The sequence below is a fragment of the Canis aureus genome, chromosome 21 (assembly GCF_053574225.1).
Source record: "Canis aureus isolate CA01 chromosome 21, VMU_Caureus_v.1.0, whole genome shotgun sequence".
NCBI lineage: Eukaryota > Metazoa > Chordata > Mammalia > Carnivora > Canidae > Canis > Canis aureus.
The window spans coordinates 56,096,358-56,119,510 of record NC_135631.1 but is presented as its reverse complement, the minus strand read 5'-3'; the positions used below and the strand labels follow the sequence as shown (position 1 = coordinate 56,119,510).

At 63.3% G+C, this 23,153-nt stretch overlaps 1 protein-coding gene across 1 annotated transcript in view; it reads left to right on the top strand.

Moving 5' to 3' along the window:
• Positions 1-23,153, top strand: part of ABCA13 (ATP binding cassette subfamily A member 13) — a 233,896-nt gene that overhangs the window by 117,220 nt on the left and 93,523 nt on the right. Inside the window, exons 37-45 of the mRNA XM_077861791.1 lie at positions 1,078-1,147; positions 1,526-1,657; positions 8,172-8,309; positions 9,059-9,239; positions 10,906-11,124; positions 12,420-12,616; positions 15,220-15,377; positions 16,079-16,309; positions 22,330-22,423. Coding sequence (XP_077717917.1) covers positions 1,078-1,147; positions 1,526-1,657; positions 8,172-8,309; positions 9,059-9,239; positions 10,906-11,124; positions 12,420-12,616; positions 15,220-15,377; positions 16,079-16,309; positions 22,330-22,423 — 1,420 coding nt within the window. The remainder of the gene's footprint in view (positions 1-1,077; positions 1,148-1,525; positions 1,658-8,171; positions 8,310-9,058; positions 9,240-10,905; positions 11,125-12,419; positions 12,617-15,219; positions 15,378-16,078; positions 16,310-22,329; positions 22,424-23,153) is intronic.

Here is a 23,153-nt window from a genome sequence, read left to right as displayed (position 1 = left end):
ACCTCTGTACACATCGTACACCTCCAGGGCTCCTGCTGGCCGTTTCCCCACAGCACCGATGCGTGTGCCTGACAAGCAATTGCCGCCTTTGTTATCATTATTATTTAAGATTTTATTTATTTGAGGACGCATGTGTGCACAGGCAGGGGGAGGGCAGAGGCAGAGGGAGAAGCAGGGTCCCCGCGGAGCCAGGAGCCCGATGTGGGGCTCGACCCCAGAACCCCCAGATCATGGCCTGAGCTGAAGGCAGACGCCTCACCGGCTGAGCCCCCCGGGTGCCCCGAAATGCTGCCTGTAATCAGCATTTTATCCATCGATAGGTGCTCACAGTTCCAATTAGCTTATGTCACACCTGCTGTGATTGGTAACCAATAATTGATAACCAATAATTTCGGCTGAGTGTTAACGAGCTGTTTGCTGGACCATTAACACGAAACACGGGGACCATTCACCCCCAGCCCCACCTCCTTACATGTAGGAGAACCTGTGGATCACCTGCGTGAATTCCAAGTACGGTTGTGCGTGTTTCCGTGCTGCAGTGTGCAGCGTCTGGTGCCCCTGTTACACGCTCAGATGTCTCCTAGCCCCCCTACCCCCCATCCCTGCCCTGGAAATAATCAAACTCTGGTACACGGCGATCCTCTTAAGCGTAAAACGCTTTCCCAGGGCACTTTTTTGTGGACAAAGGACCTTGCAATGGAAATAAGGCCTTTCCAGTGCCGAATGGTGCACGTGCTCCATCGGGTGCTGCCCCTGCTCCGGCGCGTTCGCTTAACCTAAGAAAGGGGCAGTCGCCACGCTCCGTTTGCTGCTATTTTGCACGCTTTCCCGTGTGCAGCGTCTTGGGCTTGCGGTGCTCGGAGCAGCGCAGCAGAGACACAAGCCCCTTTCGCGTTCACAACTAGCTTGCTCTGCTGCTTCCAGAACGGGCTGACGTTGGGCCCGGCCGCCCAGGGCCCGCATGCCCGTGGGCGCCCAGAGCCGCAGCCCACCCACCTCGGTGGGGACGAGCGCCGTGCTTGCTGGGGTCCGCACACGCGCTAACACGCTGTTTCCCCCTCCCTGTGCCGCGGGCAGTGTCTGCTCTCCACCACCGCCTTTGGACAAGGAGTGTTCTTCGTCACCTTCCTCGAAGGGCAAGAGGCAGGTAAGGGATGCTCCGCGGCACAGAGATCAGTGAGTCAGACTGGTGGGGTCGGGCGGCTGCGGGCGGGCGGGCGGCGTGCAGGGCGGAGGCCGGGATGGGGGGAGGCAGCAGTGGGGGCAGAAGGGATGCGGCGCTGCACACGGTCACACATGTCCGAGACTGGCCTGTGGCTAACGCCAGGCCCCCTGGGAGCCTGGAAATCGCCGTGCAGCTCAGCAGCCTCATGATTTGCTGGAAGACCCGCGATCCCCGGGGTGACCTGCAGCTCTTGGCTGCGCTCAGCTTTGCTCTGAGCCTCCAGGACGTGGGAACGCGCTGCCGCACTCAGCCCCACAACGGCATGTGCGATTCCGACCCTGACCTTGTCCTTCCTTCTAGGGGTTCAGTGGGATAACCTGTCCCAGCCCCCGGAACAAACGGGCATGACCTTCGGCTGGGTTTGCTGGATGATCCTCTTCGATTCAGGCCTCTATTTCGTATGTGGATGGTACCTGAACAACTTGGTTCCTGGTAAGAATTCTGCAAGTGAAAAAAAAAATGCTAAAATAAGCTTCAAAAAAGAAAAAAAAAGCCCTAAACCCAGTTTCAATCAGTATGTGTGAATATCAGAATGATTGCTTATTCTTGACCTCAGGCTCAGAAAGGGGGCCGGTACGGTGTATCGTCGAGGGGATGGTGAAAGTTCGAGTCCTGAGTGGCAGGTGAAGCCACCTGAGGTCGGGACGGGGGCGCCCGGGGTCACCCACCGACGGTCACGGTTCCCTCGCTGGGCTAGTGGGGAGGGGTGGGCGTGCCACGTGCCGGCTGGACAGACACTGCTTTTGCAAGGTCTCTATTTTATATTTTTAGCAGGAATTGCTTTAATGACATGTGACGCCCTTGCTGAAATTACTTGTGATTCTGTCTCTGTGTTTTCCAAAGCACCTGAATCTTTCAAATGGCATCTCGCCTTTAGAGTCAAGAACTAAAAAAAAAAAAAAATAAATAAATAAATAAATAAATAAATAAATAAATAAAGTCAAGAACTAAAACCGAAGGAAAGAGAGAGAGAGAGACTGACTCTGATCCTATAGATTCAATATGAAGGGACAGAAAAAAATCCCGTCCGTTCTATTTACAAAAAAGTATTTTAGACGCGGAGAGCTCACGCGTTAATTGAAGGATGACAGGGAACCCAGATGGAATGTGCCGCCGACAAAGTTATTTTGCAGAAAAAGCAGGGGAGAGACCTCCTTGGCCTCCAAGGGTGAAAGAGGGAACGCATACCTGAAACGTGTCTGAGTTTGGAATATTAAGTTCCAGGAATGAAAGGGTGGGTTCTGGAAAATAAGTTTTTAAAAAAATGAGCTGAGGAATTACAAGGTAAAGGTGAAACAGAGCGAGAAGCGCCGGGTGTGACGAGGCGACTCGCCCGCTCGGGGGCCTGGATGGCGTTCGGGGCATGTGATGTTGACGGTAGTGGTTGGTCGGCGGGCGGGAGGTGTCAGGAGCAGAGGGTCGGGGCGCGGGGGGGACGCGGGACTGGAGGGTGGTGGGGAGTCGCTGCCCAGGGACAGGCGGCCGGAAGGAGGCGGACAGACGGGCCTCGCAGACCGAAGCACAGTGGAAGTGGAAGGGTCATGACCCCGGAGGAGAGAAGCTGAGCTTCGGGGAGTGAGGGCTTGCCCGGGACAAAGCGAGTGGCGAGGGGTGTCAGTGTCCCTATACGTCGCCGGCGGCTCAGGGTCCACAGGGCGATCACCGGGGGTGTGGGCGGGAATCCGGGGACCTGAGTCCGGGGCTCCTGGCGGGATGCTGTCCTGTATACTGTGACGGGCCGGTCGCACCCCTTCCTGTAGCAGCGGCTGCTCCCGGAGCCACAGGGTGGGAGACAGAGGGGTGCGGGGCTGCGGGGCTCTGTGCCGTCGAGGACGCTGCGGCCACGAGGAGGCAGCGACCCCGCGGGGGCTCAGGGCGGGCAGCTGGGGAGGCCGGCTGTGGGTGAGGAAAGGGGCCGGGCCACGCGGACAGGGACATGGTCTGTAATGGGCGCCCACGCGGGGCCCTGGTGAGGGATCTGGGGAGGCCCTCTGGCTGCGGCCCCTCCCCGAGGTCCTGCGGAAGGTGAGCGGGGAGACCGGGCCCAGGGAGGGAGGACGGGTGAGCTGGGGTCGGCTGCGCTGCCTGGGCGGGCATAGACGTTGGGGCCGAGGCTCTGCCCTGGGGGAAGGAAGCACACGCAGCAGGCAGCTGTGTCCAAACCCGGAGACGGAGACAGGCCACCGCCGCAGGCAGGTCCTGTGCGAGACTGCCGAGCCGGCGGGGGCATCCGATGGTCCGTCTCAGGCACGCGGACCTGCTGCCTGGAGGTGCCGCTGCGTGTCGGCAGCAACCGTGCCACGCTGCCCGTCCCAAGAGCAGTAGGATGTGTCCGTGCGAGTCTAGCGTAGAGGACGGTATGCATCAAGGACGAAACTACACATCTGGCGAGGGATGCCCCGGTGGCTCAGGTCGTGGCCTCGGGGTCACGGGATCGAGTCCTGCGTCAGGCTCCTCGCTGAGCGCGGCATCTGCTTGGGATGCTCTCCATCCCCCATCCCCACACGTTTCCTCTTTAAAGATCGGCGAACGTGAAGTAGAGCTGAGTAAGCGGACAGGGTGCCACGTTCCCCAACGTGGGCGTTTACCATTTTAAGTGTGTTGATTGTCTCCAGATCAGTGTATAAGTTCATATGCCTCATACCGCTTCAGGTGAAGCATTCTATTGGGAAAGTCGAGTGGAACCCACATAAATCATTAAAAAAAAAAATACTAAAAAGGCAATTTGGTTTCAACCGGTGAAATACTTCTCAAGGGCAGTGAGAAATGTAAATTGATGACAATGGTCAAAAATTGTTGAAAATAGTGAAGGGGGGACTTTCTGGGTGGCTCAGCAGTTTAGCATCTGCCTTTGGCCCAGGGCATGACCCTGGGGTCCCGGGATTGAGTCCCACATCGGGGTCCCTGCATGGAGCCTGCTTCTCCCTCTGCCTGTGTCTCTGCCTCTTTCTCTCTCGCTCTGTGACTATCATAAATAAATAAATAAATAAATAAATAAATAAATAAATCATAAAAAAAAAAAAGGAAACTGCCAGAAAATACTGATGGGCTTTCCTAAGTGGGATTGCGATTTTGAGGAGCTCTCTGACCCGACGCGTTCCTTTTAGGACAGATGATTTCCATCGCTCCTTTACTCTCCTGGAATGGGATCCGCAGCTAGTGAGGCCGCCTTCCAACCTGATTTGAAAGTTTAATGTAAATTAAGTGTAACGTGAAAGAAAGAAAAGGTAAGTGATCTGTAAAAAATAATATATAAACTCTCAGCGCCGAGGCACGACTGTTAGGACAAGGAGGGAGGTACTCGGACGCTTTCCTTACTTCCGAGGACAAGGTTCGGATCTAAGGGAAGGAAAAGGATCCAACGCCGTTTGGTACTAGAAGCAAGGAATACACATGGCAGAGATAAACGGGATGAGAACTGTCATGAAAACTAATGTTAAGCAATCAGAGTTTTTTGTATGTGATAAGAAATGCGGGGATAATTTAATTAAACTAGGAATAATGTGGGAGGAAACATTACAGCCAAGGGAAGTGGATAAATGTGACTTGAAAAAAAAAAAGGATTTTATTTATTTATTCACGAGAGACGCAGGCAGAGGGAGAAGCAGGCTCCATGCAGGGAGCCCAATGCGGGACTCGATCTCAGGACCCCAGGGTCACGCCCTGGGCCGAAGGCAGGCACTCAACCTCTGAGCCCCCCAGCTGCTTATAAAAGTGACATTTTTGTAAATGATCTGGGTCTTACTCGAAAGTGTGGGGTCAGATAACTTCTCAGGCTCCAACATGGGGTGGGGGCGCCTGCGTGGCTCAGCCCGCTCGGCCACGGGGCCCTGGTCATGACCTCAGGGTCCGGGATGGAGCCCCGGGTGACGTCCCTGAGAGCCGGGGCACAGGCACCTGCAGGTGGCGTCAGACGTAACCAGGTCCTCCCTGCCCCTCACCTCAATGCGGAATCTCTACGACGTGATGTTTTATTATTTTGCTGAGCGACTTAAAAAATACGCAGAATGATGATAACCGGACGTAGCTTCTCAAACACCTTTATTAACGGAGCGTAGCGCGTTTCCTAAAACTGCCAATTCTGAAAATACTTGGTTCTGAGTTGGTTCGAAGCGATCGCAAATCCTTTGTCCTGAATCTGTGCGTCGTGAGCCACGCGAGCGGCTACTGCTGAGCTGCCTGGGGTCTCCACAGACGTCCCGTTGGCATCGCACCGATGACGTGGTTTCCTGAAACGCTGGGCGTTTCTGCACCAGAAAACGAAATGCATTTTCAGTGCCTTCCTGGGAGGTTCGGTGTCGTTACAGCTGCCCCAGGGCGCCGGGTTCATAGGTCCTAGGCCCCGCCTGCTGGAGGTGGCTTTTCTTTTCTTTTTTAAAAGATTTTATTTATTTATTTGACAGAGAGAGAGAGAGAGAAAGAGAGAGAGAGAGATGGAACAACGGGGGGGCAGAGGCAGGGGGAGATGGAGACTCCCTGCAGAGCAGGGAGCCCGATGCGGGACCCGAACCCAGGACCTGAGCTCCTCGCCACCTGGCTGTGCGAGACGGGCCTCCCAGGGGGCAGGTCAGGGGCAGCTCTCTTGGCTGGGCTGTCCGGACACCCGCAGCACACCCAGCCCCACGGACCCCTCCCAGGAACGGCCGGTCGTGCTCCCATCGTTAAGCACGTGCCTTCTTATCGCCGGTGCTCCTGATACCCTGACGTCTTGGGCCTCAGTGCCCCCCCCCCCCGGAGGGACTGTCCCCAGGGCTGGCCCCTACGTCCTAGACGTAGCTCGCTGTTCTGTGCACACCCGGCAACCTGGCTACGCCCCGCTGCCACCCCGTGGGCTCTCCGGCTGCTGCCCTCATGGTCCAGGGCTGGGACGCGCAGCCAGGAGGGGCCCCTGTGCCCCGGAGCCTGCTCACCTGCCTCACCTGCCTCACCTGCTCCTGCACAGCAGGCACAGCAGCGGCCACGGCCTCAGTCCCCTCCCTGTGTCTCCCGACTGCGCCCGTCCTGCCCCTGCCCTGTGCGCCTGCCCTGGGGCCTGAGCAGCCAACCACCTGCTCCAGGCGGGTTCCCGTCTCCCGGCCTCCCCAGGCCCCAGTGATAGTAACACCTGCAACTTAAAGGGCCTGTTGGCGGAGCCACCCCGAAGTCCGCTCGCACAGCCATGGGCACCCCTGCAGGTGGCTCAGCCCGGGAAGCGTCGCTGTGGGCGGGTCTGGGCGGGTTGGAAGGCCTCACGGCAGGGCCGGGGTGGGCAGCGTCCCCTGCCTCCCCGTCCCCTGTCTGTCTTGTCCCTGCAGTGCCTGGTGGGTGGGGTCCCCTCCCCATCCCCCGTCTGTCCCGTCCCTGCAGTGCGGGGTGGGTGCAGCCACCCACATTTCTCGCCCTGCAGCCTTGGCGGGAGGCCGGGTCAGGCCCGCGGGGTTCGGGGCCAAAGGCCGCCCTGTGCAGAGCTCCCCGCGCACACCTCGCCCGCCCTGAGCCTTCTTGTTTCATAGACTCTCCTCCATGCGCTTCCAGTTAAAGTTGGTTTCGCGCCATCTGCCTGGTTTCACCGGCTTCTGTGTTGACCCCTGCGGGGCCTTGGGGGCCAGGGCTTAGGAGCCCCCGGGCCTGCGTGCCAGCAGGCGGCTCCCCTGGAGGACAGGCCCTCGGAGCGCAGGGCCTTTGCACATATAATGTGCCCGGTTACCCCCGGTTGCGGGGCTGGTAGACGCTCAGAGGCGCGTTTGCACTTGGAAGGGAAAGCCAAGCGCAGGGCGGTGCCCCTTCGCCTCTGCTCATCCAGACGCTCATCGCCCAAGGTGTTTGGGTCCGTTGCCCGCCAGCCCTCGAGCTGTCAATGGCGCTGATGCTGGTCACCGAGCGGGTCCCTCGGCGGAGCACCGAGGTGCCGGGCCTCCCCGCTCGACTCGGGCGACAGTGCGTCAGCTGCTGCAGGCCTGTGCCCGGCGGAGCAGCTCCCGGGGGCTGCTGCACGCAGTTCCTCGATGTCCTGCCGCGGGCTGGGCCCCTGCCCCCCGGGAGGGAGGGGTGCTGACAACACCCTGACTCGAGTGGTCGCCTCCGGCAGGTGCAGGGGGAGAGCGTGTGGCATAGGCCGTGGTTATCCAAGGCTGCTCATCCCTCCCCGCCTGGGGTGCTTGGTCGCTGGCTTGGGCCTTGGAGAACATCCTGCTTGCGGGTGCATGTTTTCGGGGGCGGGCGTGGCAACACTGGCCGTGTGGCTGGCACGGGAGAGGCCGCAGGAGGCTGGTTGATGGCCCCGTCCTGTCCCTCTGCCCTCGCTCCCCGTCTGCCCTAGTCTGTCCCCGTGAGGACGTCCATTGGATGGGATGAGGGTTGACCCGGGGCCTCGCCTGGCCTTAGGCACCTCTTGAAGGCCTTCCTCCAAAGCTGCCCCATTCTGGGCAGCTGGGGGCTCGGGCGTCCGCGGGAACCTTGGGGGACACGGCTCAGCCCGTAGGATCCCAGCCCTGCACCCTCCTTCACTCGCCCCATCTGCGTGTGGTCGTGTCCTTGACCCTCCGGTTACACTGGGTGAGCATCGCCCACGTCTCCGTGGCTGCAGGGCCACTCGGGCCTCAGCTCCCAGTCACTTGGAGGATTCTGTGCACGTGTGCAACTGACCACGTCACCGGGCAGGGGGAGGGCGCGGAGCTCTACTCCGGGGACGTGCGGCGATTGTTCAGCGCTGTTTTTATTTTATTTATTTATTTTTTGACATTTTATTTTATTATTTTTTTATTGATTTATTCATGAGAGACCCAGAGAGAGGCACAGCCACAGGCAGAGGGAGAAGCAGGCTCCATGCAGGGAGCCCAACGTGGGACTCGATCCCGGGTCTCCAGGGTCACGCCCTGGACTGAAGGCGGCGCTAAACCGCTGAGCCACCGGGGCTGCCCAAAAATAAACTGATTTCCATCATGTTTTATTATTATTTTTTTTTCAGGAGCTTTCGGTTTAAGGAAACCGTGGTATTTCCCCTTTACTGCATCATATTGGAAGAGTCTGTGTGGCTTAGTGGCAGGAGGACGCCGCGCGCCTGGCCCTGACCTGCCCTTCCCCCACGAGGACTCCGACAGGGAAGGTCTGTAAAGCAGCCGCGTCGGAGGCACGTCCGTCTTCCCTTCCGGTTGCTTACCTTCTGTTTCTCGTGGGGCTGGAGTCTCCAACTGTGCCCCTGCCTCGGCTGCCGGCTGCCCCGGGGTCCGTGCTGGGCTCAGAAGCGCGGCTCGGGGCCATGTCCCGAGGAACGATCCCCCGGTGGTGGCATCGGGCCGGGGGCCAGAGCGCTGGGGTCCTTCCATCACCTGCTGTTTGCAGAGCCTCTGTGCGCGCGTGCACCTGCTCCACGGCCGCAAAACAAAGCTTGGGTGCTAGCATGAGTGGGTGAGAAACAAAGGTGAAGGGGGCAGCTGCCCGGTGTGCTCACAGAGACGCCACGAAGGTTCCCCCAGGCCTCGCCTAGGCCGTCCCGTGGAGGCGGGACTTCAGAGGCAGCCCCTGGAAGGGAGCACAGGCTCCCATCACGGCGCTTCCATTTATATTTTTTAAGATTTTATTTATTTATGAAAGATGCAGAGAGAGAGAGAGGCAGAGACCCAGGCAGAGGGAGAAGCAGGCTCCCTGCAGGGACCCCGAGCCGCCCGGCCGCCCCGTAATTTCTGCTGTGATGTAATTGGCCTCTTGGTTTCCGTGGGGAAGGGACTCGCGCCTCCGGGTGCGTTTCTGTGAGCTGTGATCCGCGTCCGAGGCTGCGCTGCCAGGGCCGAGCCGTGTTCTGGGGGCTCCGGGGGCTCCGGGACCCGTCGGGGTGAGTCGGCATCTTGTCTGCAGGGTCCTCGCGACACGACGGGGCGGGGGCGGCTGGAGGAGGCCCCCCGGGCGTCGCCCTGGTGTCCGTGACCAAGGAGTACGAGCCCCACAAGGCGGCCGTCCGAGACCTGAGCATCACGTTCCACAGCGACCAGATCACCGCCCTGCTGGGGACCAATGGCGCAGGGAAGACCACCGTCATGTGAGTCCCACCCCACGCTCGTCGACACACGGGACAGACGGACGGCCCCGGGGCCTGAGCCGCTCGGCACTGGCGGTGGTGACCCACGGGGCCCCGGGACAGCGGGCGGGTGGGGTCCCTCGACCCCTCGCTCCCCGCAGATGCCGCACTGTGTCTTCACGTGGGTCCTGGGGCGCCGCACCGTCCCCCCGCCACGCTTCCTTTCGCTCTCCTGTCTCTGGGAACTTGAATCGGGAGGGATGTCTGCAAGGTTCTCCACCGCCTGAGTCCCGGCTTGACTTCTGGTTTGGGGCCCAGTGGCTCCAGATTTGATTAAAGAACCAGACCGTGGGGCTTGATCCCAAATCCGTGAGATCAGGACCTGAGCCAAAAGCAGGAGTTGGGCGCTCCACCCGCTGAGCCGCCCGGAGGCCCCTGCTTTGAGCTTCTAAAGCAAAGTAGCAAAATAACACACAGAAATCTCCAATAGAAGTCAAAAAAAGGGAAGTTTTGCTCTGTGCTCGGAGCTGAAGTCCAGCTGCCCATCCCGCCGAGCGTTCGCAGTGTCTCAGCTCAGGACGGGGAGCCCTCGGGCGCCCGGAGACTCGAGCCAGCGCCCCGCATCCCGCCGACAGCGGAGCGCGGGCACCTGGGGCCTGCGAGTGCGTCGTCTCTCCTACCCCCAGGAGGCCTGAAGCCTGCGCGGCTCGGTCCCTGGGGAGGTTGGCGGAGCTGCAGCCTGTGCGGGCCGTGAGCTGGGCGCCGGCGCAGAGCACTTTAGGGAGCCGCGTCCTCCCAGGTGCCCTCGGGGCGCTGACGCTGGGGCTCATGGTGGCCGTGACGCATCGCCCCTGGGCGCCTGGCGCGGGGCTCTGGAGCCGTGTGCTCATCCTTACACCTGCTGTGGGTGGTGGCCGAGCTTACGTCCAGGTTTGCGGGGTTGTAGACGGGGCTGCTATGGTCCTCCCCACGGATACTCCTGCGTGGATGCACCTGTTAGTCTTGTGCATAAGCAGCCAGGGGCGGATTTGGGATTTGCTACGAGCTAGGGGCGGCGGGCGTGCCTATAAAGTCTCGGAACCGTGAGGACGGCCCCAAACCCCTGAGTAGTGAAGGTTCTGAGCGGGCAGCAGAGCCAGGCCGTCCCCCGGCTCCCTCTGACTGGGTCAGGGCGGCGAGCTTCCGCGGGGTCCCTGGAGGTCACACGTTCCACGTGCATGCAGGCCGTGGGGTGGCGGGCGGGCGGGGGCGCACCGTGGGCGGCAGGCTCGTGCTCTGCTTGCCTCAGGTCTCCTCAGGTTTTAAAGATTTACTTATTGGAGAGAGAGGGAGCACAAACGGGGCACAGCAGAGGGAGACGCAGACGCCCCCCTGAGCGGGGAGCCCCACCGGGGCTGGACCCCAGGACCCGGGTCGTAGGGGAGCCCGAGGCGGGTGCCTCGCCGACTCAGCACCCAGGCGCCGGTTTCCTTACCTTGTAACGGAAGCTGGGTTCATGATCCTGAACGCCCGCGCGCCGGCATGTTCTAGGGGCTCAGGTTTGGGGCCGTAAGCATCGTCACGGTCCCCCACTTCCCAGGAGAAGCCAGCGACACTCCGCAAGCGCCGTGGGGTGCAGCCGGCGGCCCCCGGGTCTGGCATCCGGAGCGGCCGCTCAGGGCCCCGAGCTCACGCGCTTCTCCGGCAGATCCGTGCTGACCGGCCTCCACCCGCCCACGTCTGGGGCCGTCCTCGTCCACGGCAGGAGCCTGCACACGGACTTGGCCGCCATCAGGAGGGAGCTGGGCGTGTGTCCACAGCGGGACGTCCTGTTGGACAACCTCACCGTCCTCGAGCACCTGCGGCTCTTTGCCGCCATCAAGGCTCCGCACTGGACCCAGCGGACGCTGCGCCGGGAGGTGAACAGGTCAGCGCCAGCCCTGCCTGCGCCCTCCTGCCCGTGACCATCCAGAGGCGGAGCCGGGCCTGCGGCAGCTTGACGACACCCGTGTCCCAGGCTGACCCTCCCGGGGGCTCCGGGTCGCTGCAGGGGCCAATGTGCAGGATGGCTGCAGGCTTCACGGCTTAAAATACAGACTCGTGGTCTGCACGTGGTGAAGGTGGAGTCGGGCAGCCTTCGGGGTTTTGTCCAGCCCTATAGCCCCGTGCTCGGCCTCTGGGTCCCCTGCCTCCGCCCCATGCAGGGCTTCTGGGTCCCCCCCGCCCGCCCTGTGCACAGCATCTGGGTCCCCTGCCCCCACCCCATGCACGACCTCTGGGTCCCCTGCCCCCGTGCAGTGCATGACCTCTGGGTCCCCCGACCCTGCCCCATGCAGGGTTTCTGGGTCCCCCGCCCCCACCCCCACCCCAAGCAGGACCTCTGAGTCCTCCGACCCTGCCCTGTGCACAACCTCTGGGTCTCCCGACCCCACCCTGTGCACAGCCTCTGGGTCCCCTGCCCCCGCCCCATGCAGGGCTTCTGGGTCCCTCGCCCCCACCCCGTGCACAACCTCTGGGTCCCCCACCCCCACCCTGTGCACGGCCTCTGGGTCCCCCTGCCCCCGCCCCGTGCAGGGCCTCTGGGTCCCCCTGCCCCCCTTCCAAAACTCTCCTGTGTCTGAGACCTGGATGCCCACATGGCGCGCCCCTGGGAAGGAGCAGGGGACCTGTGTGCGCAGGAGGGCTGCTCTTATTTGTCCCTTGCTGGTGGCATTTGAGGGAGCGGCTCCTCTGGGAAGGCGGGTGGCTGTGTGTGGGCCGGGCCACAAGGTTTGTGCAGGTGGCCCCGCGGTGTGCGGTGGGTGGGCCTCTGCTTGCCCCCCTGCAGCATCCCACCGCGCCGTCCCATGGGCCCCCCCACCGTCCCACGGCCCCTCCCAGCATCCCACAGGCCCTCCACTGTCGCACGGCCGCCTCATCCCACGTGCCCCCGCAGTGCCCCATGGAAATCTAGGTCCCTTAAGAAAATACTCCTGGGAGGGGGACGACTGTTCTCCCCAAACAGCCCTGGGTGGGTCCTGCGGCCCTCGCGTCGCGGCCCGTTGGCGCAATCCCTCCGAAGGCCAGGGTGGCTGGGGCAGGGTCCCCGAGCGCCCGTGGCTTCTGGGCCTCGTCGGCGCCTCCGGTTTGCCGAGTCCCCAGTCGCTGGCGGTCCCGGCGGGTGGACGGAGCCAAGGAAGGCTTTAGGCGTTCGGGGACAAGAGCGAGGAGCTCTCCTTGCAGGACCCTGGAGGATGTGGAGCTGACGCGGCATCAGCACACACAGACCCGCGTCCTGTCGGGGGGCATGAAGAGGAAGCTGTCCATCGGCCTCGCCTTCCTCGGCGCGTCGCGGACCGTGGTTCTGGACGAGCCCACCAGCGGGGTGGACCCCTGCTCGCGCCGCGGCATCTGGGACATCCTCCTCAAGCACCGCAAAGGTAGGACAGGGCGCCCTCCAGAGCGTCCCCGGAGGCCGCAGAGCCGCGTGGGGCCGGGTGCCAGCCCTGCGAGGACCCATCACTGCTTTCGGAAGGAACGGTCACAAGGGTGCAGGCGGAGCTGCTGCGTCGTGAAGTTTTTTCAAGATCTTTACTGCAGAGAGCGAGCGGGGCTCTCGTGGGGGGAGGCGACCTGAGGTAGGCCCCGCGCCGAGCAGGAGTCCGGGGCACCCCATGACTCTGAGGTCACGACCTGAGCCGAAACCAAGAGTGGGGTGCTCGTGGGACGGAGCCACTGGGCGCCCCAGAGGTGGCGTCCTGCAACGTGTGCCGTGCTGGGCTCGCCCCCCGGGGCCGGTGTCCCTCTGTGACCGCCTGGCCCGCGTGATCTCCGCTGCACTGTCCCCGTCCGGGCTGCGCCTCCTCCTGGAATCTCAGGCTGCGGGGCGGGGGTGCGGCTGTGGCCGGGAACCCGCGTCCTGCGCTTGCTGAGGGAGCCTGGGTGCTCCCCGGGCACCTGCTGGGCGCTGACCCTGGGCCCCGCGCGTCTCCGCTGCTCTATCCCGTGTGTCTGGGTGACGTCAGGGACGGGCTCTGCCGTCTGCCTCTGTCTGTGACCCTGACACCTAAGCTGCGTGGACGCGGCCTTTCACGCAGAGACACTGTAATTGGGAAACACGTGGCAAGGACCGGGAGAGCTAGCTGGGTGCTGTCGGGTGCAGGAGTGGCTGGCGGGGTTTCCGCCCCGCTGCGCTCTCCGACCTTCTGTGTATGGAGATGCCTTCTGATGCCTCCATCTCCTGCGGGACATGGAGACCTGCTGCTTAAGACACAGAGAGGGGGCGCCTGGGGGGCTCCGTGGCTCAAGTCGTGATCCCGGGTCCTGGGGTCGAGGCCCGCGTGGGGCCCCTGCTCCCGGGGCACAGGGGGAAGCTCCCCGCTCGGACCGGACCCTGGGCCCCACCTGAGCTGTGAACGCGTCGCCCCAGGTCCTGGGGTCCTGAGCCGCAGCCCCCTCCGTCCTGCACCTGCTCGTGCGCCCTGGGGAGACACGTGGGAACAGAGGGGGAGCCCCGGGGTGGAGGAAACAGGTGGCGGCGACGGATGGGGGAGGTGATGGGATGCTCCAGGGTCTCCAGCCCGGGTTGTGGCACGCGCTGCCGGTGGAAATCTCAGGAGCACGACCTCCGTGGTTACCCCTCGTTTCCCGGGGCCCTTGGAGGGTGAGCGGTGACTCCAGGGTTCTAGGGAGGCTCAGGGAGGGCCCCGGGGAGCGGGCGCCGCGCTGACTGGTCGGCTCAAGGGCAGACGAGGCTGGCAGGGCCTGGGGGTGCAGAGTCACATCAGGGCGGTGGGGTCCCCGGGAAGAGCCCCGGACCCGTCTCCCGGCTTCCCAGCCGCAGGTACCCCTGGTTCCCCACCCCCACCCCCGCCCCAGGTACCCCTGGTCCCCCCCCCCGTCCTGTCCCTGGTCCCCTCCCGCCCCTCACCCACCGCCGGTCCCCATGGGCGCCCCGCCTCCCGGGATGCATCCACCTGCGCCCTGCCCCCTGGGATGCATCTGCCTGCGCCCCGCCTCCCGGGATGCATCCACCTGCTCAGCCTCCTGGGATGCATCCGCCTGTGCTCCGCCTCCCGCCGGGCAGGCCGAGCACCTGGCTGCACCTGCGCTGCTCCTCGGGGTGTACCTGTTGGACGTGAGGGAGGGACAGACCCCCGAGCGAGCGCGTGGGGAAGCCCCAAGGTGCGCACGCCCCTGGCGTCTGTGGCTGCAGACCCGGGAGGGATGAGCGTCCCCGGGGCGTCCGGGGTCCTGCCCTTAGGGCCTCGGGACACGCAGGTGACCTGCGGCAGTGGTGTAGGGCCCTGCCGGTGGTGGGCGGGCGCTTGGTCAACCGCGGTGGGTCCTTACTGAGGCTGAAACGAGCAGGTGCAGGTGGGGGGCAGTGGGGGGCACATACCTTGGGAGGGAGGAGCGGGGAGGGGGCGTCTCGAAAAGTGATCCTTGTCCTTGAGGTTAGGGCGCGTCTTGAGGCATCCCAGCGTCCCCCCGAGGCCATCCCGGGTCAGCTCTGGACCCAATACACCTGTGTGGGGGGCGCACAGTCCCTTTCACTGTCTTCGTTAGACTATTCCTAAGTTTTTTTTTTTTTAAGACTTTATCTATTAGAGAGAGAGAGAGAGAGAGAGCGTGCACGAGAGCAGGAGGGGGAGCAGAGGGAGGAGCAGCCTCCCCGAGGAGCAGGGACCCCTGGATCCCAGGACCCGGCGTCCCGCCCTGAGCCGAGGCCAGACGCTCCACCGCAGAGCCACCAGGCGTCCCCCCATTTTGGGGCACGTGTTCCTGTCCCTCTGCATCACCCCGTGCGCATCATTGGCCCCTCGGGGTCACCGGGGGGGGCGGATGTGGGGGAACAGCATCAGGTCCCTGGGGCGCCTGCCCCGAAGCACGGCCTCCAAGCTGTGGCTTGGGCCCTCCCGACCTTCGGGCTCAGTGTTTTCTGGTTTGGAGTCAGGGAGGGTCCTTGGATCGTCTCCGGGGCCCCCCTCACCCGCTGGGGCCGCCGAGCTGCGGGTCCTGACGCCGCTGTGTTGGGCCGCAGGTCGCACGGTCATCTTCACGACCCACCACCTGGACGAGGCGGAGGCGCTCAGCGACCGCGTGGCTGTCCTGCAGCAGGGCCGGCTGCGCTTCTGCGGGCCCCCCTCCTGCCTGACCGAAGCCTACGGCCAGGGGCTCCTCCTGATGCTCACCAAGCAGGTAGGGGGCGCGGGATGGTCGGGGCGCAGGGCAGCACCAGGCCCCGGGCCCCAGGGCAGGTGCAGGAAAGGCTGCTCCGGGGCCAGAGAGAAGCAGGATATGGGGACCACAGCGTCCCTGTGGGGGGCTCCTGGTGGTCCAGGACGAAGGGGCTCACGGAGTGAGCTCGGCTACGGCAGCTCCCTGGTGGCCCCGGACGAAGGGGCTCACGGAGTCCCGGGTGCCCAGCAGCCCAGATCCCGGTCCCCCAGGGTGAGCCAGGTGGTTACCCTCTGGGGCCTCAGTGCATCCTGAGCACCGGGGGTGCAGGCGGAGTCAGAAGCCCCCACCCGAGAGAGTGCGGGGTCCTGGCCCAGATGCTCGGGAGCATTTTCCCACGGGGAGGGCCCATCGCGCAGGCGGATGCAGCAGGGCCCCTGAGAGGTCGTGTGGGTCAGGGTGCCGGGGTGTGGCCCTGCATTGAGCTTCCTCTAGCCTGGGCTGAGCATCCCGCTGTCCCGAGGTGGCTCGCTGCCTTGCTGGGGGGATCCCATTTCCCCGGGGACCAGCAGCCTCGCCCCTCTGCATATTTTAAGGGAAAACCTAAGATGTATCCCCCGAACGCCTGTGGCCTGAATGGTGCCTGTCATTTCAAGCGTGACGCGGGTGGTGGAGACTTGGCGCTCCGGGACTAAGCCCCCTTCCTTCCCTCCTCGGGGTAGCCTTCTGTGCTGGGGGCCGACGACTCGCAGGACCTCGCCCGGGCCACGGCCCTGATACAGAGCCACGTCCCACATGCCTTCCTCCGCGACAGCCGCCGGGGCGAGCTGGTCTACGGGCTTCCCCGGGACACGGACCGGGCCCGCTTCGGGGCGCTCTTCCGGGCCCTGGAGCAAAACCTGCCCTGCCTGCGGCTCACGGGCTTCGGAATTTCAGACACCACGCTGGAGGAGGTACGGACCGACGGATGGACGGATGGACGGATGGATGGCCAGGCGTGCTGGCTGGGGGGGGAGGGAGGCCGTGCACTGCGTGCGAGCCCGTGTGGAGTGTGGACGTGCCCTGTGAGGCGGGGTCGCTCTTTAGGGGAAGGATGCGTTTTGGGACTTGAGGCCTTGGGTGCCGTCAGGAGCCGCTAGGGGTGCAGACACCGTCGGTAGCTGGGGGGCCCCGTCCCCTCACCTGGAGGGACACGCTCAGGGCACAGAAGGTCAAGCTTGTGAGCTCTGCTGGCTCTCGGGGCGCCCCACACGGCCCCGGGGCGCTGGGCGGGTGGCGGCACCCTGGCGGTGGTCTCTGCGCAGAGCCAGGCACGTCCTGCCGAAGGAGGTGGCCCCAAACCAAGGGCAAGCTTTGCTGGGGGGCCGTGAGGTCAGCCAGGCCCCCCCCACCTGTGAGCTTACCTGGTCATCACTACAGGTGTGCAGATTTTGGGCGAAGATCTGGGGGCGCTGGGGCATCGGGGGCTCCGGCGTTTAGGCTTCCGATTCCCGACTGTGGCTCAGTGGCTCAGGTCACTGTCTTGGGTGGGGGACCCAGCCCCGGCGGCTCCGTGCTGGGCGTGGGCCCTGCCTCCCTATGCCTCTGCACCCCCCACCCCGCCCCACACCTACTCTCAAAGCAAAACATAAAAATTCAACGGCGCAAGTTAAAATGTAGAAATCTGGGGAGGATCTGGGCCCCTGTTTCTTTACGGGTCGGGGATGGTGACGGGGCCCGAGAGGCCGTCAGGGCCTGAACCCCGGGCCGTGTGTTGGGGGGAACGGGGCTGACGACGCGTCGCCGGGGCGGGTGCAGGCCAGGAGGCGGCTGCATCCTCGGGGACACCGCAGCCAGGGCGGCCTTTGGTCGTGAGAGGTCGTGAACGTAGGGGGACTCAGCCTGTGCGTGTGGATGGCGTTCGACTCCCCAGACCCTGTCCCCCGTGACCGTGGCCGAGTCTCGGGGCTCAGAGAGGCCCGTCCCACCCCTGTCAGCAGGTCCCTAACCTCGGCCGCATGCCCCGGGCCTCAGCCCCCCTCCCACCTCGAGGCCCACCCGCCTGGGCCATCCGTGAGCAAGTGGGTGAGCCCATGGGCTTGGCGCCCTTGCAGGGTGGCCCGGGCCCGGCCACACCCGCGGGGCTTGTGGATACGCTGGATGGGCGCGAGCAGGGCCCCCGGGACACAGCCCCGGTGCAAAGGCCCGGCCTCCCTGCTCCCCGTGTCCTGCCAGTCGTGCCCCCAGGTCGGGTGAGCAAATGGCCTCATTAGCGAGGTTTGCCCGGTTCCCCCAGTAACTGATGGGAAGCTCTCTCCTTCCCTTCACCCCTCCCCTCACCGCACCCTCCTCCCCTCACCCTGCCTCCCTCCCTCCGACCCCCATCACTCCTCCTCCCTCCTTGTCCCTCTTACTCTCACCCCTTCCTCCCTCCTCCCAAGCCCTACTTGTGTCCCTCCCCTCCCCCCTCCCCTCCCCCTTCCTCTCTTCCTCTCTTCACCCTTCCCCTCACTCCTCCCCTTCCCGTCCCCCTGCCTCCCTCCCTCCCTCCTCTTCCTGCCCCCATCACTCCTCCTCCCTCCTCCTCCTTCTTACCCTCACCCCTTCCTCCCTTTTCCCCTAAGCCCTCCTTCCGTCCCCTCCCTCCCTCCCTCCCTCCCCCCTGAGTCCCTTCTGTCAAACCATCAGGCCTGGCTGCATTTCAGCCACAGCCTTGGACTACGTCAGGGGGACTCTGGAACAGGAAAGTAGGTGCTCTGCCTCCTACTCCTCTCGCTCCTTTTCTCTGTCAGAATCCTTAAGCCACTTGTCTCCGTCTCCGTCTCCGGCTCCGTCTCCGTCTCCATCGTAGGCCTTACTGAGTAGAAGCCCGACAGATCAACGGGCCTCGGCCGGGCCACAGCAGGCTGCGAGCGCGGAGCCCGAGGGGCCCGCGGCGGCTCTGTCACCGTCCGCCAGGGCCCCCGCGGCTGCCGCAGGACGCAGGGGCCACCCCGGCCTCGGGCAGCAGGGGCCTTCGCTTCTGACGGGGTTTTTCATGGAGGTAGAAGCTGAGGTCTTTGTAGCTGCTACGCCCGGGTGGCGATGACTCCCCTGTGGGGCGGCCCTCAGAGCCCCACCTGCATCCCGGGTGGGAATCTGACTCCAGGCCCCGGGACCCACGAGGCTGCGCCCGGTGGGGCTGACGGCAGGGGCTCCACGCAGCCTGGGGAGCTCCAGCTGGACAGGGTCGCCCAGGAAATGCCTGCGGAGCTGCCCCTGGAGGGGTCCCGGGCTCCTGCCAGCCTCCTGGATGGGGGGACGGGGGACTCCCCTGGGGCCTCCACGCCCCCGACGGCTTTGGGGTCCCTCCTTCCCACACCCCGACTCAGTGACAGCCTGTGCTGGACCCCCTGCCCTGGGGACCCCCCTGCCCTGGGGAGACACCCGGCCCTGGGGGCCCCCTGCTCTCTTTCTAGATCTACCTGCCTGCCTGTCTATCTATATCTGTCTATTTGTCTATCTGTCTGTTTTTCTGTTTATTTACTTGTCTGTCTATGTATCTACCTACTTGCCTGTCTACCTGTCTGCTTTTTATCTACTTGTCTATCCATCTACCTGCCTATCTGCCCTTCTGTGTGTCTGTCTGTCTATCTATCTAGCTATCTACCTACCTACCTACTTGCCTACCTGGTTACCTGGCTACCTACCTACCTACCTGCTTATCTGTCTTCCTGCCCATCTGTCTATCTACCTGCCCATCTGCCTATCTACCTGCTTATCTATCTACCTACCCATCTGTCTGTCTACCTGCCCACCTGTCTGTCTACTAGCCCCTCCTTATCCATTCATCCCCCGTGGACCCTGGCACTTGGGCTGCTGCACACAGTGCTGCAGGGAGCAAAGGGAGCACAGGGAGCAGATGCCTCTTCAGTAGAGACTTTTCATTTCCTTTCATTTCCACCCAGAGGTGGAAGTGCTGGGTCACGTGGTAATTCTATTTTTAATAGAATTCATTTTAATAGAATTTTCGAGGACGTCCATGCGTGTTCCGGAGTGCCTGCCTGGGTTCCCGTCACCACCGGCAGCGCACGAGGGGTCCTTCCTCCCCATGTCCTTGCCCACGCCTGTGATTTCTTGTCATTTGGACGACAGGCGTTCGGACGGGAGTGGGGTGGTGTCTCCCTGTGGGTTGGACTCGTATCTCCCTGCTGACGAGGGACGGCGCGTCTCTCCAGGGGTCTGTTGGCCGCCTGCGTGTCTTCCCCTGAGAAACGTCTATTCAGGTCCTTTATCCATTTTTTTAAAGATGATTTATTTATCTGTTTGGGAGAGAGAGAGAGTGGGGGAGGGGAAGGGGAAGGGAGTCTCCACCAGACTCCCTGCTGACGTGGGCTCGATGCCGCGACCCTGAGATCACACCTGAGCCAACATCCAGATGCTTGCCTGACTGAGCCACCGGCCGCCCCTGCCCCTTCTTAACTTGGATCGTTCATACTGTCACCGTCGGACGCAATGTCATCATCTGTCTCGTTCTTACTCAATTTGTGTGATGGATTCACTTAAACGTCAGGAAAAGCGATGTGACCTGCCCTCATTTGGTTTTCCTTTGACTTTGGAAACTGGAGCTAATTGCAGGGAATCCAGAAGATGAGATGAGATGGGAAACGGCTTCCGGGCAGGGTCCTGCAGGAGGCCGGGTGGGTGTGTGGGGTCCTGTGCGTGGCCTGGGGCCCTTCGCCGCCACCCACTCCGGCCTCCCCACGTTCCCCCGAACCGCAGGCGAGTAGCTGGGTCTGAGCGGCGCGGTCCGCGCTCCGACGCCTTCCCAGGGCTGCCCGGGCCGCGCTCCTCTTCCCAGGGTTTACTGTTGATTTACGGGAGCCAGTGGCAGCGAGCAGGGGAGCGGCAGAGGGAGAAGGAGAGACTCAGGCGGGCTCCACGCTCCCGGGGGCTCGATCCCGGGGCCCTGAGGTCACCACCCGAGCCGAAATCAAGAGGCAGGCGCTCAACTGACTGAGCCCCCCTGGGTGCCCCCAAATAAGTCTTCATCAGTGCGCTCGGTGAACGCTGGCGCCTGGGCTGCGGTGCCTCCTCCTGGGCCAGGAGCCGCGCTGCTGTCGCTGGGCCGGGCTGACGGCAGACTCAAGTGACCATCGGGACATGGTGCTCCGGAGTCCTCCTTCTCCCCCTCCTCCTCCTTATCCCCTCCTCCTCCTCCTCCTCCCTTTCCTCTCCCTCCTCCTCCTCCCCCCTCCTCCTCCCCTTCCTCCTCCTCCTCCCCCTCCTCCCCTCCTCCTCCACTAGTATATCCCCCTCCTCCTCCTTATCCTCCCCCTCCTTCCCTCCCCTCCCCCTCCCCCTCCTTCTCCCCCTCCTCCTCCTTACCCTCGTTCTCCCCCCTCCTCCTCCCCGTCCTCTTCCTCTCCTTCTCCACTCATCATCCTTCTCCTCCCCCTCCTCCCTCTCCACTCCATACGTCATCCCCTCCTCCTCATCCTGCTCCTCTTCCCCCTCCCTCCTCCTCCTCCCCCTCCTCCTCCTCTTCCTCCTCCTTCTCCTCCCCCTCGTCCTCCTCGTCCTCATCTTTCTCCTCCTCCTCCTCCTCCTCCACTCCTTACGTCCCCCTCCTCCTCCTCCACTGGCCCGGCTTCTCTCAGGACCGGCCATGGAAGCTTCCCTTGGGCAAGTGCCGTCCTTCCACTGTGTACAAACACGCCCACCGCTTGCGGCAGCTCCGTTATGTGTCTTACTCTTACCATTTATCATAGAGGAAGCTAAGTCGGAAGCAGAATCCTTTTCCCCAGGTGGCGCGCTGGCACCACGGGGCAACAGTCATTAATTGCCATCATGGTTGGTGCTGGTGGTCTTGAGGTTTGCATCTCTTCCCGGGGTTGCTGGGAGTTGGCAAGGGGCTACCTTCTAGTACAAGTAGCTGACCAGAGCTGATGAGACCTCGAGGCCCTTTACTCCGGAGGATGTTGGGTTTCTCTCCGGACTCCGTCCCATCATGTGGGATGAGATCGTGCGCCCCTCACCCCGCAGGCTTGCTTGCCAGCTCCCTGCAGGCTGGAGGCTCCTCAAGGCACCCACAGACAGTCTGTACTTGTGCATTTATCTTCTTAGATTGGCAGAGTTGGAGGGTGCAGCCTGCACAACCACGGGCGAGGTTTTATTGTGTGCAAGCCCTCTCCCGCTGAACTTGCGCGGCTCATCATGGCTCGCCTGCTCCCGAGACTGTGCAGCCAGTGCTCTGGGCGCCGGGTCCCGAGCCTACAGGTGCAGAGCTGGCTGGGTCTGGGCAGGGAGCCTCGCCCTCGTGCCCGGTGCCTGGCTTTTCCCATGGCGGAGGCCGCTGCAGGCTCATGCACACCAAGCGCAGCCTCATGCACATGCCCTCAGGTCTCCTGGGCCTGGGCGACCTCAGGTGTGGCTCTCGGCTTGGATCGCCACCCTGGCTCAGGTGGCTTCTCACCTCTCGCTGTCCTGGGATGTGAACACACGAAAGCTGCACTCCTGCTTCCAGCTCCAACTAAGTGGGGACCTCAAGCCGTGGCTGGAACCAGCCGCTGCGGGCGCGTGGGCTGCCCGTGGGAGCCACGTCGGGGGGATCCTTACACGAGGCTTCCCACCTGTGCTGGACCAGCTGAGAGACCAGTTTCTGGGCTCACGTCCGACTTCCTGAGAGGCTGCGGCGGCCACAGACGCGGGTTGCGCTGGACGCACCCTGCTAGTGGCACCTCTGTCTGCCTGCCCGCTCCTGCCCTCAGTTGGCCCGGCGTCCGGCTTCAGTGCCCGCGGGCCTGTGGTCAGCGCTCCCCTGTCTGTGGAGCCAGGGGCGGCCTACGACCCGCAGCCGAGGGCCAGGCCAGTGCCGGGAAAGCCACTGAGGCACGGGTGTGCGTGTGCTGTACGCTGTCCTGGGGGCCTCTCCGCGCAGCTGACGCCAGGAACACCAGCACGTTGTGCACATGAGTCTGGATAACAGGAAACTTGCTTTTTCATTTTCCAAAAGGTGTTCCTGACGCTGCTGCAAGGTTCCAAGAAGCCGTCGGCGGCCGAGCGGGCGCGGTGGGACCAGAGGCCCCCAGAGCGGGCTCGGGGCTCCTGTAAGTATGCGGTGTTGCTTTGCGCTGTAAGCACGGGGCACACGCACCCGCATCCTTCCCCGGAACCCCTCGGTGGAAGGGGCCCGGACGGCGCGACCGGGAGGCAGGGCCTGTGCAGATGCAGAAGCCCGCAGCTCTTGTCCAGCCTCGTACAAGACGTGGCTGTGTTGAGGGGCAGCTCACTCTCGGCTTCAGAACCGAGTTTACTGTATTAGCAGTTTCTCCGCACGTAAAATCGGAGTCATGACAACCTCTCCTCTTGTCCCCGCTCGCTCCCAACGGTCCCATCCAGCCTTGTTCTCGGGGCGCCGAGGGTGAGCGGGCGCTTTGCTGGGAGTGGGTTCCCGTGGAGAGAAGCCCAGGCAGGAGCTTCGCCTTCTTGGAGCTTCCATCCCCCCCCGGAGCTCAGTGTGGACCTGAGGCACGTGCGTTGCATAGACACCGACGTCGGGCCAACCCCAGGCTCGGCCTCTGGCTGAGTGGCTGCAGCGCCAGCAGATCGGGTGCTCGTAACAGGCAGGCACGCGCCCCGGGTGGACCAGGGGACCCGCCTCCCCCCTTGGAGACCCCAGTCCGACAGCAGCACGGAGGCAGGGATAAGTAGCAGCAGCTGAATGCGTCAGAGCCCATATCGGGGGTTCTCGGTGCCCCACGCTCATCAGCAGCACGTGACAGTTGTTTGCCTCATGTCCCAGGGCCAAAGAAACCCCAAACCCCAGCAAACCTGAGG